The sequence below is a fragment of the Podarcis tiliguerta genome (genome assembly GCF_965153285.1).
Source record: "Podarcis tiliguerta genome assembly, chromosome: 4".
In the NCBI taxonomy this organism is placed as follows: Eukaryota; Metazoa; Chordata; class Lepidosauria; order Squamata; family Lacertidae; genus Podarcis; species Podarcis tiliguerta.
In genome coordinates this window covers 21,120,362-21,133,212 of record NC_139537.1, presented here as the reverse complement: position 1 = coordinate 21,133,212, position 12,851 = coordinate 21,120,362, and the positions used below count along the sequence as shown (strand labels likewise).

Genomic DNA, 12,851 nt, shown 5'->3' with positions numbered 1-12,851 from the left:
AATATGCAGTGGGAAGCAACTTCAACGTGTAATGTTACGTGTCTAAGGGTGTTTGAAGTGAAGACAAGCATCACAAGAAAATGTCAAGGGGGAAATCTAGCTTAAATAGCTTGAAAGTTAACCTTTAAGGACACACACTGTAGGAACTGCTACCCTTTCAGGGGGTATTCAAGGGCACACAGTACCGACACCTCTTTTGTTGTTGTTAAAAAGTTTGGCACTTACTGCAACAACTTCACGGTGAGTACCGGCACCTATTTTTCTAGAAAATCTTTCAAATTATTTAAGCTAGATCCCCCACCGCCGACATTTTCTTGTGAAGCTTGTCTTCTCTTCAAACATCCTTATGTTAATAACAGCCCTGCGAGTTAGGTGAAGAGGGAGTAACAGGTCCAATATCCCCTAGTGAGCTTCATGGTTGAAGTGGGGTTTTGAATCTACATCGCCTCAGTCTTGGTCCAACATTGGGTGGGATGTTTTCAATGCATTTCACCTCTCCTTGGCTTTAACGTATTTATGTGAGTTTTTGTTTTGTTTGGTTTGGTTGCAAGTCGCTTTGGGTTTTGCCTTGTGCAAGAAAAAAAAGCGACTAACAAATGTAACAAATAAATAATGTCGCTGACATTATCTCCCTCTCTTTCTTTATAAAGAGAAAGGAAAACAGTAACTCCCTAATGAAGCCTTGGGCTGTTTCCTTCATTTGACCAAGGCTGGTGGCGCCTCTGCATCCAGCTGCAGGACGTCATCCGTTCGAACGCTGCCTTTGAGGCAAACAGGAAAAGGGGCTCCATGGCAACGCCTAGGAACACTGAGCACGCGCGAGGAGGAGGAGGAGGAGGAGGAGGAGGAGGAGGAGGAGGAGACCACTGACGTAACCCTTCGCTCCTCCCTCCGTCCCTCGCATTTTTTTTTACGTCGCTTCTTTACAGGGTTGCGCGCGGGGGCGGGACCCGGAAAGAGAGGCCGGTTTGCTTTACGGCGGCGCTCGGCGTTTTCCCTTAACAAGCATGGCGTCCGGGTTTGAAAGCGAGAGGACTCTGGCGGCGCGCAAGGAAGAGAGGCGCCGCCACCGCGAGGCGCTACTACAGCAGGTGACGGACCGGCTCGGCTTGTCAGCCCGTTGCTGGGCCCCGTTCTCACCCCACTTCTGAAGGAACCCCCCTCCTCCTCCTCTCTTTCTCTCTTCCCTCCGCCCCCATTCAAGCGTCGACGGGACGTTTTTCACCCCTCTTTTGTCTTTATTGTGTAAATAACATGAGGTTCTCGCTCCCCTCACCACCCTTCAGCCCTTGTTTTGAATCCTCCCCCCCCCCAGGTATTAGGGTCATTTCCCTATTTCGGAACAGCAGCTCTCTGCAACAGCAGGACATGTTTAAATTCCTCTGTGATTGCCGGAAGTATCCCCGAGAACTCTGGGAAATGTAGTTCTCGGAGTGGGGCTAAGGACCCCTGCGTGGTAGTTCTGAGCACCCTTCCCAAACCGCAGGAGTCCTTGGGTGAGGAGGTGGGAGAGGAGCAATTGCAGTTAAAACTAGTGAAAAGCCAATGCGGGTTTGTTTTTTGTGGGCTGCCCTCTTATATTTAGGACATCTTTATGAGGACGTTTGTCTCCATCTATGAATCCTTAGGTCTTATATTTTTTTAAGTTGAATTCAGGAAGCACCCTTCATCCAAAGATCACAGGGCCAGGTTATATGTTTGTCGCCTGCACATTTATCGGCTGAACTTCTGTGGTTTCTGTGTGTGCATTTCCACGTAGGGTTCAACCGGTCCTAAGTGTTGCTTTGTACACCACATAGCTTTCCTACACAAAAGTTACTTGTGTGAAAGAAATTGTTTGTAAATCCCCCCCTTCATAATTTCGTCCAATGTGGTGAATGCACGTGCACCAAATAGATGAATTATGTGTTAAGGATTGTTAGGAAAGGGATTAAAAACAAAGCCACCGATGTCATAATGCCACCATGCATGTCTATGTTGTGACTGAACTTGAAGTGCTGTGTACAGTACTAGTTTCCACACCTTAAAAAGGAAGCTGGAGGGCTGGAAAATGTTCAGAAAAGCACAAGTACGGTAATATGAGGATAGCTTTGGTTGATTGTCGGTTGGTTCTGTGGGATTTATCCTTTGGGGGAGATATTCAGTAGAGATTGATCTTGTCATTCATTCTGTTTCACATCTATATGAAGCTATTGTGAGCTGTCAACAACGAATCTGGGGATGTTGACATCCAACTTTAATTATTTATATTTATTCCTTGCTTTACTCATAAAAGTGACTCAAAGTGACTTACAGCACAGTATTACTTCTAGAACTATTTAAAAGAAGCAAACTAATGAAAAAGCTTTAAAAAAATCTATTCCAATAAAAGAGAGGTCTTATGGAACCTGCCCCATTAAAAGAGGTCACAATTTCTTGTAACCCTTCAAATAAGGGTAAAAAGCCCAGGTAAAAAGAAAAGGTTTTGCCAGGTGCCTAAAAATTAATCAAGATGGTGCTAGGTGAGCCTCCCTGGGTGGAGCATTCCCCATAAGTGGGGAGCTGCCACTGAAAAGGACCATTCTTGTGTTTCCATCTTCTGACCTCTTGTTGATGGGGCACATGGTGAGGGGTCTCACATGACAGTTGCAGATGACCTCTCTGGGGCACAAGCCTGGGCTGCCCAGAGGACAAGTCCCCACCCTTTCAGCCTTGGTGATGTGCTGCAAAGGAAAGCAGAGCAATACATTTGGCTCTAGCTTGACTGCAGGAATTGTTGGAAGGAGGCATACAAGGCACCATCCAACCATCTTAGGGACTCCACTTTGGAATTGTGTAGGGTTTACTCCTTAGCTTTTTCTTCTGAAGATGTCCTGAAAGGCAGAGCTACAGATTTTTCCTCAGGGTTTGCTCCAGAAGGCTTTCTCCTGAATGGAGTATAGCCGCAAAGCAGTGGAGTGTATAGGATTACAGTGGTAGAAAAGGCACTCCCAAGTTGAGTTCTCCTTCTCTTCCACAGCATATTGGATTATTTCCTCCATGTTGTGATAGCACATGTTTTCCCCATTCCTGCTAGTGGCAGCCCATGGTGTGAAGGAAAACAGAATATCATGATTTGGGATAAGTGATGCTACATGTTAGTGGGAAAACACGATGCAAGGATGCTGTCTTCAGAAAAGGTCCCCTGACTGCTGTAACCCATAGTTGTGTTCTTAAAAGCAACAGTTTTCTTGGTTTGTTTTCTCTTGTTTAAATGATGGCAGTATGCAAAACACATGATCCAAGCGGCTTTGAACAAATGGCCTTCATACCTGATAAATGCAAGGTGGCATGGGGCTGAATACTGAGGAAGTTTGCTAGGGATGTTGCAACATGGCAGATTAAAAAATCCTTTAGTGTAGATTGCCTTTCTGCCTTGGGGAAAGGCTATTTAGAACAGAGTTTCTACCCTGGAGAAGATCAGAATGTGTGAAAGAGAAAGTGACAATGCTTGGTTGTGTTTAGCTCATTGGTTTGGATTGGGGCATCAAAATAGAGACTGGTTTAGTCGAATTGCAGTTACCAGAGTATTTTTTGAAAACAGTTGTGGTGCCTGAGGGGATGTCATCATGGGTGCATCAGCTGGTGCTGTCAGACACTTTCAGCACCTGTACTGGTATTTCTGAAGGTATCTGATTACTGTGGAAACAAATGCAATGACCAGGTTTAATTTTGAATTGACATTTCATATAAAAATAAAAAATAGGTGTGTAGGATCTGCTTTAGCCTGTTAGATAGGAAATCATGAGATTAATCTAGTACTTGTGTGTATTTTCTTGGAGGTAATCTCCATAGAGCTCCGTCAACCTGACTCTCACGTATTGTGCATAATATTGTAGAATTCAACAAATAATAACTTAATTATTTGTTGAATTCTACAATATTATGCACAATACGTGAGAGTCAGGTTGTATTAAAAATTAGTATTAAAGATAAAAATAACAAAATAGACTTAAAGCACCTGGGGTTTATTTATTAGAACTGAATTCCAATCATCCAGTAATTAAAAGGTTCCTGTTTGACAGTCCAAGTCACTATGTTTTCTCCTTCTGCCTATCCTTTGTAGATTTGCTTATGAATTCAATATGTGATCTGTGTTTCAGAAGATGTGATGTATTTGCACTTAATTTTTATTTACATTGTAACTGAACTATGGTGTGAGCAGGCAATGGCTTAGACCTCAAGATCTGTTAGTTACTTGTGGCTGAGAGGGATTTGGCTTCTGTTTTGGCTTAAACGTTTTCCCCCACCTGCCATGGCCTTACAGGATATACCATTTTTAAAAGCGAGAGGAGTTTTAAAAGCAGTTTATTTGATATGGTGTGGCATCACAATAACCCTTTTAATCATTGTTTTTAAATGCTACTGGTCCTCTCGGAGCCCTTTGTATCTCAGCCAGTGTTACAGCAGATAGAAATTTATAGTGTATTTTACAGTTCCTTCAAGTGCATTAGAAATTCTTTTTCTATCCTGCTTGTGAAAAATGTGAGGTTTAGCAATGCTTCTGAGAACATTGAAGAGGGCCTCCTGGAAACTATGTCAACTCTCTCAGGAATATAGCTATAATTTTATGAAAAATGCTTCTCACTCCATAGAGATATTGGAGCTTTTGTGCAGGATTTAATAGACCATAATATTCCTCTGCCAAATGGTGGTAAAATGGTGATTTTCACTGAAATCTCATAGAGAAGGGGTTTTGAAAGCATTTTTAAAAGTGTCCTTTTGTCTCCATCTTTGTTACATTCGTTCTGTTTACGCAAGAACTTTCTAGAGTGGCTTCTATATTCATTTGCAAAGGTGAACATACTCAAATAGTTAACATTTTGTCCTCCAAATAATGGAATATAATGGTGTTCCGTTTTCTGGGTTTTTTTGCTTTTAAAATGTACTAGTTTTTCCACCTGCCTGCACAGTGGGGTTTCTAGAGTCTCTTCTTCCTGCAGGAGAGGAGGACAGTGATTTATGGGCTTTGGCACTGCCTGCAAGGCAGGGAGGGGGGAAAAAGAATGGTCAGAGCCATCAGAGATGGAGATGAGCACACAGGACATGTCAGAGGAAGAGTGACAGGCTAGTCAAATCCCCGCCATCCCTCGCCTCTCTGTCTCCTAGAGCCAAGAGGGGCCTGAAAAGGGAAGAGCAGCGAGGGCTTCCATTTAGGAGAAGTCTCAGGTTGCTTGCATGCACCCCGCCAGATGAGAGTGCAGAAGTTGGAGGGGAGTGTGGTCCCACTGTAGCAACAACTGCTCTGCAGTTACCACTCACTATACCGAGAAGACATCTAATCCTCAACCCACCAATTATTACAAAGCAAACTTTTGGTGTACAAAAACGTATAGGGTGGAATACAACATTGTACTCTTCTCATTGTTCTATCTATGCAAGCACTGCAGCTTGCCAGATGGAACGATTCCCCTTCCTCTCCCTGTGTACATGCTATTTTAGGGTTGTTCCAAGCCCCCACAAGCCAATTTTGGGGTGTGAGGGGAGGAAAGCCCCACTGCGCAAGTGGAAGTCCTTGCACAGGGCTTCCACTGATGTGGCTGGTTAGGTGAATCCCGCTCATGGCAGCAATTAAGCATAATTTACAACCAGCCTATTTATCCCCCTCCACCTAGGGCAATCTAGTATCAAACAAGTGTTAGCAATTTCACTCCTCCGATGCTGCAGATGAGATTGTTGTAAATCACATGCCTGTCTGGGACAAGTGTGGGGAACAGAAGACAGTCTTATGTCTTCCTCTGTAATGTACTTTCACTTTTATTTGTTCTGTTTGTTCTCTTGGAGCTGGAGAGAACGGACGCCATTATGCTTTTGTCTGTACATAATGTGTAAATAAATAGTAAATTAGCTCTACAATGTCTCACTTGCTGAGGAAGTGCCAGAAGCTTAGTGTGCATATATCATTCTGGGGAAAATGGCTTTGGCAGTCCCACCCACCATTGAACACAGTGTGTTTTGACTATACAGTGGTACCTCAGGTTACATATGCTTCAGGTTATATACGCTTCAGGTTATAGACTCCGCTAACCCAGAAATAGTACCTCGGGTTAAGAACGTTGCTTCAGGATGAGAACAGAAATCGTGCAGCGGCGGCGGCGCAGCAGCAGGAGGCCCCATTAGCTAAAGTGGTGCTTCAGGTTAAGAACAGTTTCAGGTTAAGAACAGACCTCCAGAACAAATTAAGTTCTTAACCCAAGGGACCATTGTACATTATTTTGACTTTAGGCGCAATCCTTGGAATGTAACCCCTATGTAAATTGCGGGCTTCCTGTGATCTATACCTGTTCAGTTTCTCATTTTTAAAGCTAGTAGTTGATCTTTTATCAGCATAAGTGACTGGATAGGTACTGAAATATACACTTTTGTAGCCAAAGCACGAAATATGGTTGGTTTATGCCAAAGGTTATATAGTTGATCATGGTTCTTGCAATGTGAGGTTGTGTTGTCATGAACTTTGAAGATTATGTTGTGAAAATAGTGAGTCAGGAGCTGGAATTCATTGACACATTCCAAACATGACCTTCTGTTATCTTGGTATGTCCTCTCAGAAAGTGTTTAAGAATCTCTAGAGGCCATTCCACTTATGCAACAGCAAACCTAGCTACTAGAAGTTCCTGTTGATACATTTGTGCATTTGTGTGCGCACATCTGTTAGGTGCATTTAAAGCTTTAGACTTCCTATTGTGCCTGGAACAATAGGCGTTAAATGCAGCCAGGCTCATGACATGAGGCAAAATTACTGGAAGGTATAAATTAATCTGTAAGGGCAAAAGGAAAATTGGCAGGTATTTCTGCGGTATTGGACAGCACTAATGAGCTCTGGCTTAGAATGAAAAGCTTGCACCGGGTGAGAGTTGAAAAATGTGAAGTAATTAGGCTTGGCTTTTGTACCACAGGAAAGAAACCAGCAACTAGCAGGGGGATTTAATTATAAAATACAGAAGGGAAGAAAGAGATTGATGTCAGTAAGCTATGTGTGATTGTATTAGGCTAATGGAACAAGAGGTCACTGCTTGATTTTTGTGTCTGCTTCAGTCTGGTTGAAAAAAGTTTTCAAGGGGCTAGTTTAAATGAAAGTGTAACAGACCTGGATGTGGGAATGATGGAATACTGTAATTTAGGAATGAAACATGTATAATGCAGCCATAAAAGGTAAAGGGACCCCTGACCATTAGGTTCAGTCGTGACCAACTCTGGGGTAGCGACGCTCATCTCGCTTTATTGGCCAAGGGAACTGGCATACAGCTTCCGGGTCATGTGGCCAGCATGACTAAGCTGCTTCTGACGAACCAGAGCAGCGCACGGAAACGCCGTTTACCTTCCCGTCAGAGTGGTACCTATTTATCTACTTGCACTTTGACGTGCTTTTGAACTGCTAGGTTGGCAGGAGCAGGGACCGAGCAACGGGAGCTCACCCCGTCGCGGGGATTCGAACCGCTGACCTTTTAATCGGCAAGTCCTAGGCTCTGTGGTTTAATTCACAATGCAGCCATAGTGGCCTCCAAATGTAGTTGGACTACAGCTCTCATCATCCCTGGCCACTGGCCTTCTAGAGGCCACTAGGTAGACAACATCAACACCCATCAACTACACCCACACTCACTTACGGACTCACTGTTAAGACTGTGTTCATGGAAGACAATCTTACTTGGCTACGAGTGATCGCCAAAGAAGAAGAATAAAGAAGAGTAGGTAGAGAAAGCGCTGTAGTACACAGTTCTGCGATTAACACCTGAACTATGTTTTTGGCCTGGCATTCATTTCAATGAAATATCCCTGAGTGACCAAGCTTGTAATTCGACATCAAAGAGTAGCTCCCACATATCCTCCTCCCCACCCCTATCCTGGTTTCTTCTAGTAATATAAACCACTTGGTCATGCCATTGCTTTTTCTAGCCTGCGCTCTGCTAATTTAATGAAGCAGGGAGATTTGTAGTACAGTGTTGTCGCATCACATACTTTGCATTACTGGATATCTTTTGTGGGGTGGGGAGAGGAGGCAGCAGCATAGGGCTGTTTTTGGAGGAGAAGTAGCTATACACCACCAGTATCTTCTAGTCTGGCCTGAAACCTGGCGACCAAATCTTTGCTAGCAAATCCTCCTGAATCCTAAGTGTGTGTGCATATGTGACGGGCACAGAGTTACTTGAGGTACAAGATTAAATGGTGGCTTTAAAGATGGCACCTGATTTGATGACCGATCAGGATGCCTGATATGATTTCCTTACCCTTCTTCAGGAAGTCAGCCTGAGGATGTGAGGACAAAAATTGGGCAGGGCATGCCTCCATCCTCCTTGGGTGTGTCTGCTTCTAACCTTACCTTTCTGCTTTGGGTGGGAAAGTATGGGAGAGCTTCTAAATGGATCCTACTGATCATGCCTAGAAGTCCCCTTCCAACCTTTGTGCTAAAGATGTGAAGGTTGGGTGTGTCGGGGGTAGCATACACTGAGATGTTGTAGGTTTAGCCTGCCCTGTGCCCCCAACACACGCCTAGCCCTTGTGCGTTCAGACTGAATCTGTAAAGAGGGCACTTGTGTTGCGGCATGTATGACCTCTGTTATACATCTGGTAAAGGTTTTGTTAATAGCAATAGTGCTGATTTACATTGCTGTACTGGTTAGAAAGACCTAGAACAGCCTACAGCCCTAGTGCAGCACTGCCGGTTGTAATGTTGCACTGGTACAGTGGTACCTCGGTTTACAAACACCTCGGGTTACAAACACTTTGGGTTACAGACTCCGCTAACCTGGAAGTAGTACCTTGGGTTAAGAACTTTGCCCTAGGATGAGAACAGAAATCGTGCGGTGGCGGCGCAGCGGCAGCGGGAGGCCCCATTAGCTAAAGTGGTACCTCAGGTTGAGAATGGTTTCAAGTTAAGAACGGACCTCCGGAACGAATTAAGTTCATAACCAGAGGTACCACTGTACTTATAGTACCCCAGAGGTACTATAGCAGTGTCTGTACTCTATTGTAGGCATTTATTTTTCAGTGTAGTAGCTCACAGGACCAGATAGAGAACTTTTATGAAAGCTTTTGTAAAATGAGTGAGGAGGTAACGTGGTGGAAGTTAGTGCCATTTTATCATTCCTTGGTTGAGTGAGTGAAGTGATGACCCAATAAATCATTCTGCTTTGGCTGATAAGCCACCAGGTGCTCAGCTTGTTCCACTGCATCCACTCTCTAACACTTTGCTTATTTTGCAAAAAAAGAAAATGGGGAAATTTATACAGATTTTGCACTTACGCTCAAACTCTGCTTTTAACATGGGCCCTGAATCTTTAAAGTGTTGCAGGATGACTTAATTATGTTTTTGTTATAATAGACTCGATTGGGAATTCAGTTTTCGCTTGTGTGGTCAGATATAACGTTACTTTTCAGATCTTAGTCCAGCTTTCAGTGAAGAAGCAATGACTGTAATTCTTCTATTTTTGAAAAGCCGTTATCGCTATTCTAATGCACCAGTGGTCTGACAAATTAAAGTAACAAAGTTGCATACTTGCCCAAAATTAGAGTACTGTATTTCACCAAAGTGAAGTTGATTTTTCTCCTTTCTCTTAATTAAGGCAAAAGTAGATTATGAAAAAGAAGAGCGACGCAAAGAACTGAAGCGACTGCGAGGGGAGGATACGTGGATGCTGTCTGATGTGAATGAACGTTTAGAGGAATTGGGAAAGGTGATATTTGTCGCATCAACTAATAAATACTTGTGATTAATGTGTAATATAAATCATATAAAATAATGCTGTTTTTGGCATTGCAGTTGTATTCATTTGTTCTGTAAAAAGGCTTGTTCCTGTTGCAAAGGTATGCAGATAGGTAACAATGGTTTAAAGGCAAGAATCAAATGTGCTTAACTATCTGTTTCCTGATAGGTAACCAACTAAAACTAAAATATAGCACCTGCTGAAATTCTCAATGACTTCAGGATGAAAAAGAAAGTTTCATTAGATTTCAAATTAAAACATCAACAGTATAATAATAGTAAAAACAGTGGATTAAAAAGTTCTTGGCTAATGCCAAAACAAGCATCGGTTACATAAGAGGCTCTCTATTCACTATTGTCTATTATATCTCTGAAGCCAGAGGCATCTGGGGAAGGCCCTCTGAAGAAGATATTAAGGACCATGTGATTCATATAGGAGAAGATGGAGGCTTCTTTAAACAGTAGATTAATATTTTAGACAAATCTTCTGCAAGATCCTTTCTGTGATGGCCCCATCTTTGGGTATTTCCATTTACAGGATGTATGTAACTGTTTTTAAATGGGTCGCTTGTATATACCTGCATGAGCTTTAAGATTGACACCTGAACCCCCGAGATCTCCTGGACTGAAGTTTCCCGCTTCATCGGAACATGTGTATAATTTCTCACAGAAGGCAGCTGTGGACCCTCTTATAGCTTCTCGTTTAACTTTTCAAAACTGTGTTAATCTCTGCTAATCTAATCTGGGATACAGTTCAGGAAATCTCATCATAACAATGTGAAGCTTCTGGAAAAATGGTTGCACAGCACTGGCTACAGCTTATATCAACATACAGTGGTACCTTGGTTCTCAAACTTATTCTGCTCAGGAAGTCCATTCCAAAACCAAAGCGTTCCAAAACCAAGGCACACTTTCCCATAGAAAGTAAGAACAACCCCTAAAACGGCAATTTAACATGGATTTTACTATCTAATGAGACCGTTGATCCATAAAATGAAAGCAATAAAGAATGTCCTGCAGTCACACAGTCAATCAGTAGCTGAACTGGGTTCCACACAGTCACAAAAACAAGAGCCAAAAAAACAAAAACGTAAAATAAAAAGCGAAAACAGACAGTGTAACACTCAAAACAGAAGTGTGTAACTCAAAACGGATCACATTCGGCTTCTGAAAAAAGTTCGCAAACCTGAACACTTCCAGGTTTGCAGCGTTCGGGTTCCAAGTTATTTGAGTACCAAGGCGTTTGAGAACCAAGTTACCACTGTGTTATGTTTATTTCATGTGTAGATTCATATTGCTATTTTATAAAATAAGGTGTGCCTTATTCCTTCAAGTCTTGTAGCCTGACGTGTTGATATCGGTGTTTCTTTAGGAACATTCTGTTACCAAAAAGAAGAAAAAGGAGAAGCGCTCAAAAAAACATAAAAAAGAAAAGAAGAGCAAGAAGCATAAAGTTGAAAAAAACAATAATTCATCGGATAGCACCTCTGTAAGTTTTAATAATCTGAGTCAGCAGTAGGTCGGAAGCTATTGCCACCAATATTTGACATTGTTGCTCATATATTTTTTTATGAACTTCTAAAGGACAAATATGTTGTACGTTTAAAGTACTATTGCCAATACAATACAACATAAATCCCTTTTAAAACAAAGAATGTGGATTCAGTCTCCGCTGTAACTGGATAGCATCTGAATTAAGGCAAGTGCCAGTACTGGTAGCATTTTGGTGTCTCCTAAAAGTCTTAATCTTAAGAAAGTTTTAATACGATCTTAATGTATTTTTCTACACCAAGAGAGCGTTTTCTCTGTTGTCATTATAAATCCTCTCAAACTCAACACCAGTGGCAGATACAATTTGTTCAGCGAATTGACAGAAAGTTGAGTTCACAGCAGTACATCATCAAGTTAGCACTCATTCCTGCTCACATTTGCGGGTGTTTCTGGAAGAAGCAGAAATAAGAGGCAAATTCCTCACTGTGTCTCTCATCACATCTCTGTAGTAGCCTCAGCACAGATGTCAGTTAGATATGTTGTCCTGCCAGGCAGAATGATGGTGGTGGTGCTTTTAGTGGGATGCTTGGGGAAGGAAAATATTTCTTCAAGTTTATTGCTTCTACTGATGCATTTTCAGTGGCTGTGATCTGTACCATAGTGCTGCTCAGGGGAAACATCATACAAAATTAGAGCATGTGTTTTGCATGTGCAAGGTTCTAGGTTCAGTTCTTGGTATCTCTAGTTAATGGACCTCAAGTAAGCAGAAGACCATTGAGGAACTAGTGCCAGTCAGACTCCATTATACTTGGCTAGTTTCACCACTGGTTTGACTTTGTGTAAGGCAATTCCTTATATCTGATGGCCAGGATGTTTTCTCTTAGTCTGTGAATTTACTTTGACATGGTCTTATTTCAGTGTTTAGGTTCTTCTCATATAAAATCAGGGGTTGAATCAACAATGCTGTTATATTTGTAGTGTTTTAATTCAGTACTGTTCAGTATGAAAATTTTCACAGTCTTTTTTTTTAAAGCCCATTAAATATAAAATGTAACATGAATCAGGAACTATGGAGAGACCTGGTCTTAATAGAGATGTTGGGTTCCTCTCTCATTACATATGCTAATCATCTGCATACTATCCCTTACTTTTTTCTGTAGGACTAATTGCTGTCATTAACAGTCATCAACAGGTTTACCATACCCATTGAGTCCATCACCCATCTCCTACTACCCTCCTGAGAAAAACCCCACCCCACCATCTCACTATATATAAGGGTCTGGTGACTTCTGTTTCAGTGTATCTGAAGAAGTGTGCATGCACACGAAAGCTCATACCAAGAACAAACTTAGTTGGTCTCTAAGATGCTACTGGACTTTTTTTTTTTTTATGTATTTTGACATTTTAAAAAACATCAATATAAAACTGTAGCATCAACGGTATGCAAAGCACAAAAACATGTTCTTAAAACTCGAAAGACTGGGAAAATTAAAAGGGCTTCACATGATAGCAAAAAGACTGCAATTGAGGCACCAGGTGAGTCTCTCTAGGGAGGCTATTCAGTAATTGTGCTACCCTTGAAAACATTATTTCCTCCCATCTTGCCTCTTTTGGCAGGGACACATAGAAGAGGGCCTCA

The 12,851-nt window shown here is 42.1% G+C and overlaps 1 protein-coding gene across 1 annotated transcript in view; it reads left to right on the top strand.

Moving 5' to 3' along the window:
- Nucleotides 1-858: 858 nt before the first annotated feature.
- Nucleotides 859-12,851, top strand: part of CWF19L2 (CWF19 like cell cycle control factor 2) — a 75,159-nt gene continuing 63,166 nt past the window's right edge. The window contains exons 1-3 of the mRNA XM_083436268.1: nt 859-1,091; nt 9,582-9,692; nt 11,094-11,210. Coding sequence (XP_083292394.1) covers nt 1,008-1,091; nt 9,582-9,692; nt 11,094-11,210 — 312 coding nt within the window. The 5' untranslated portion in view covers nt 859-1,007. The remainder of the gene's footprint in view (nt 1,092-9,581; nt 9,693-11,093; nt 11,211-12,851) is intronic.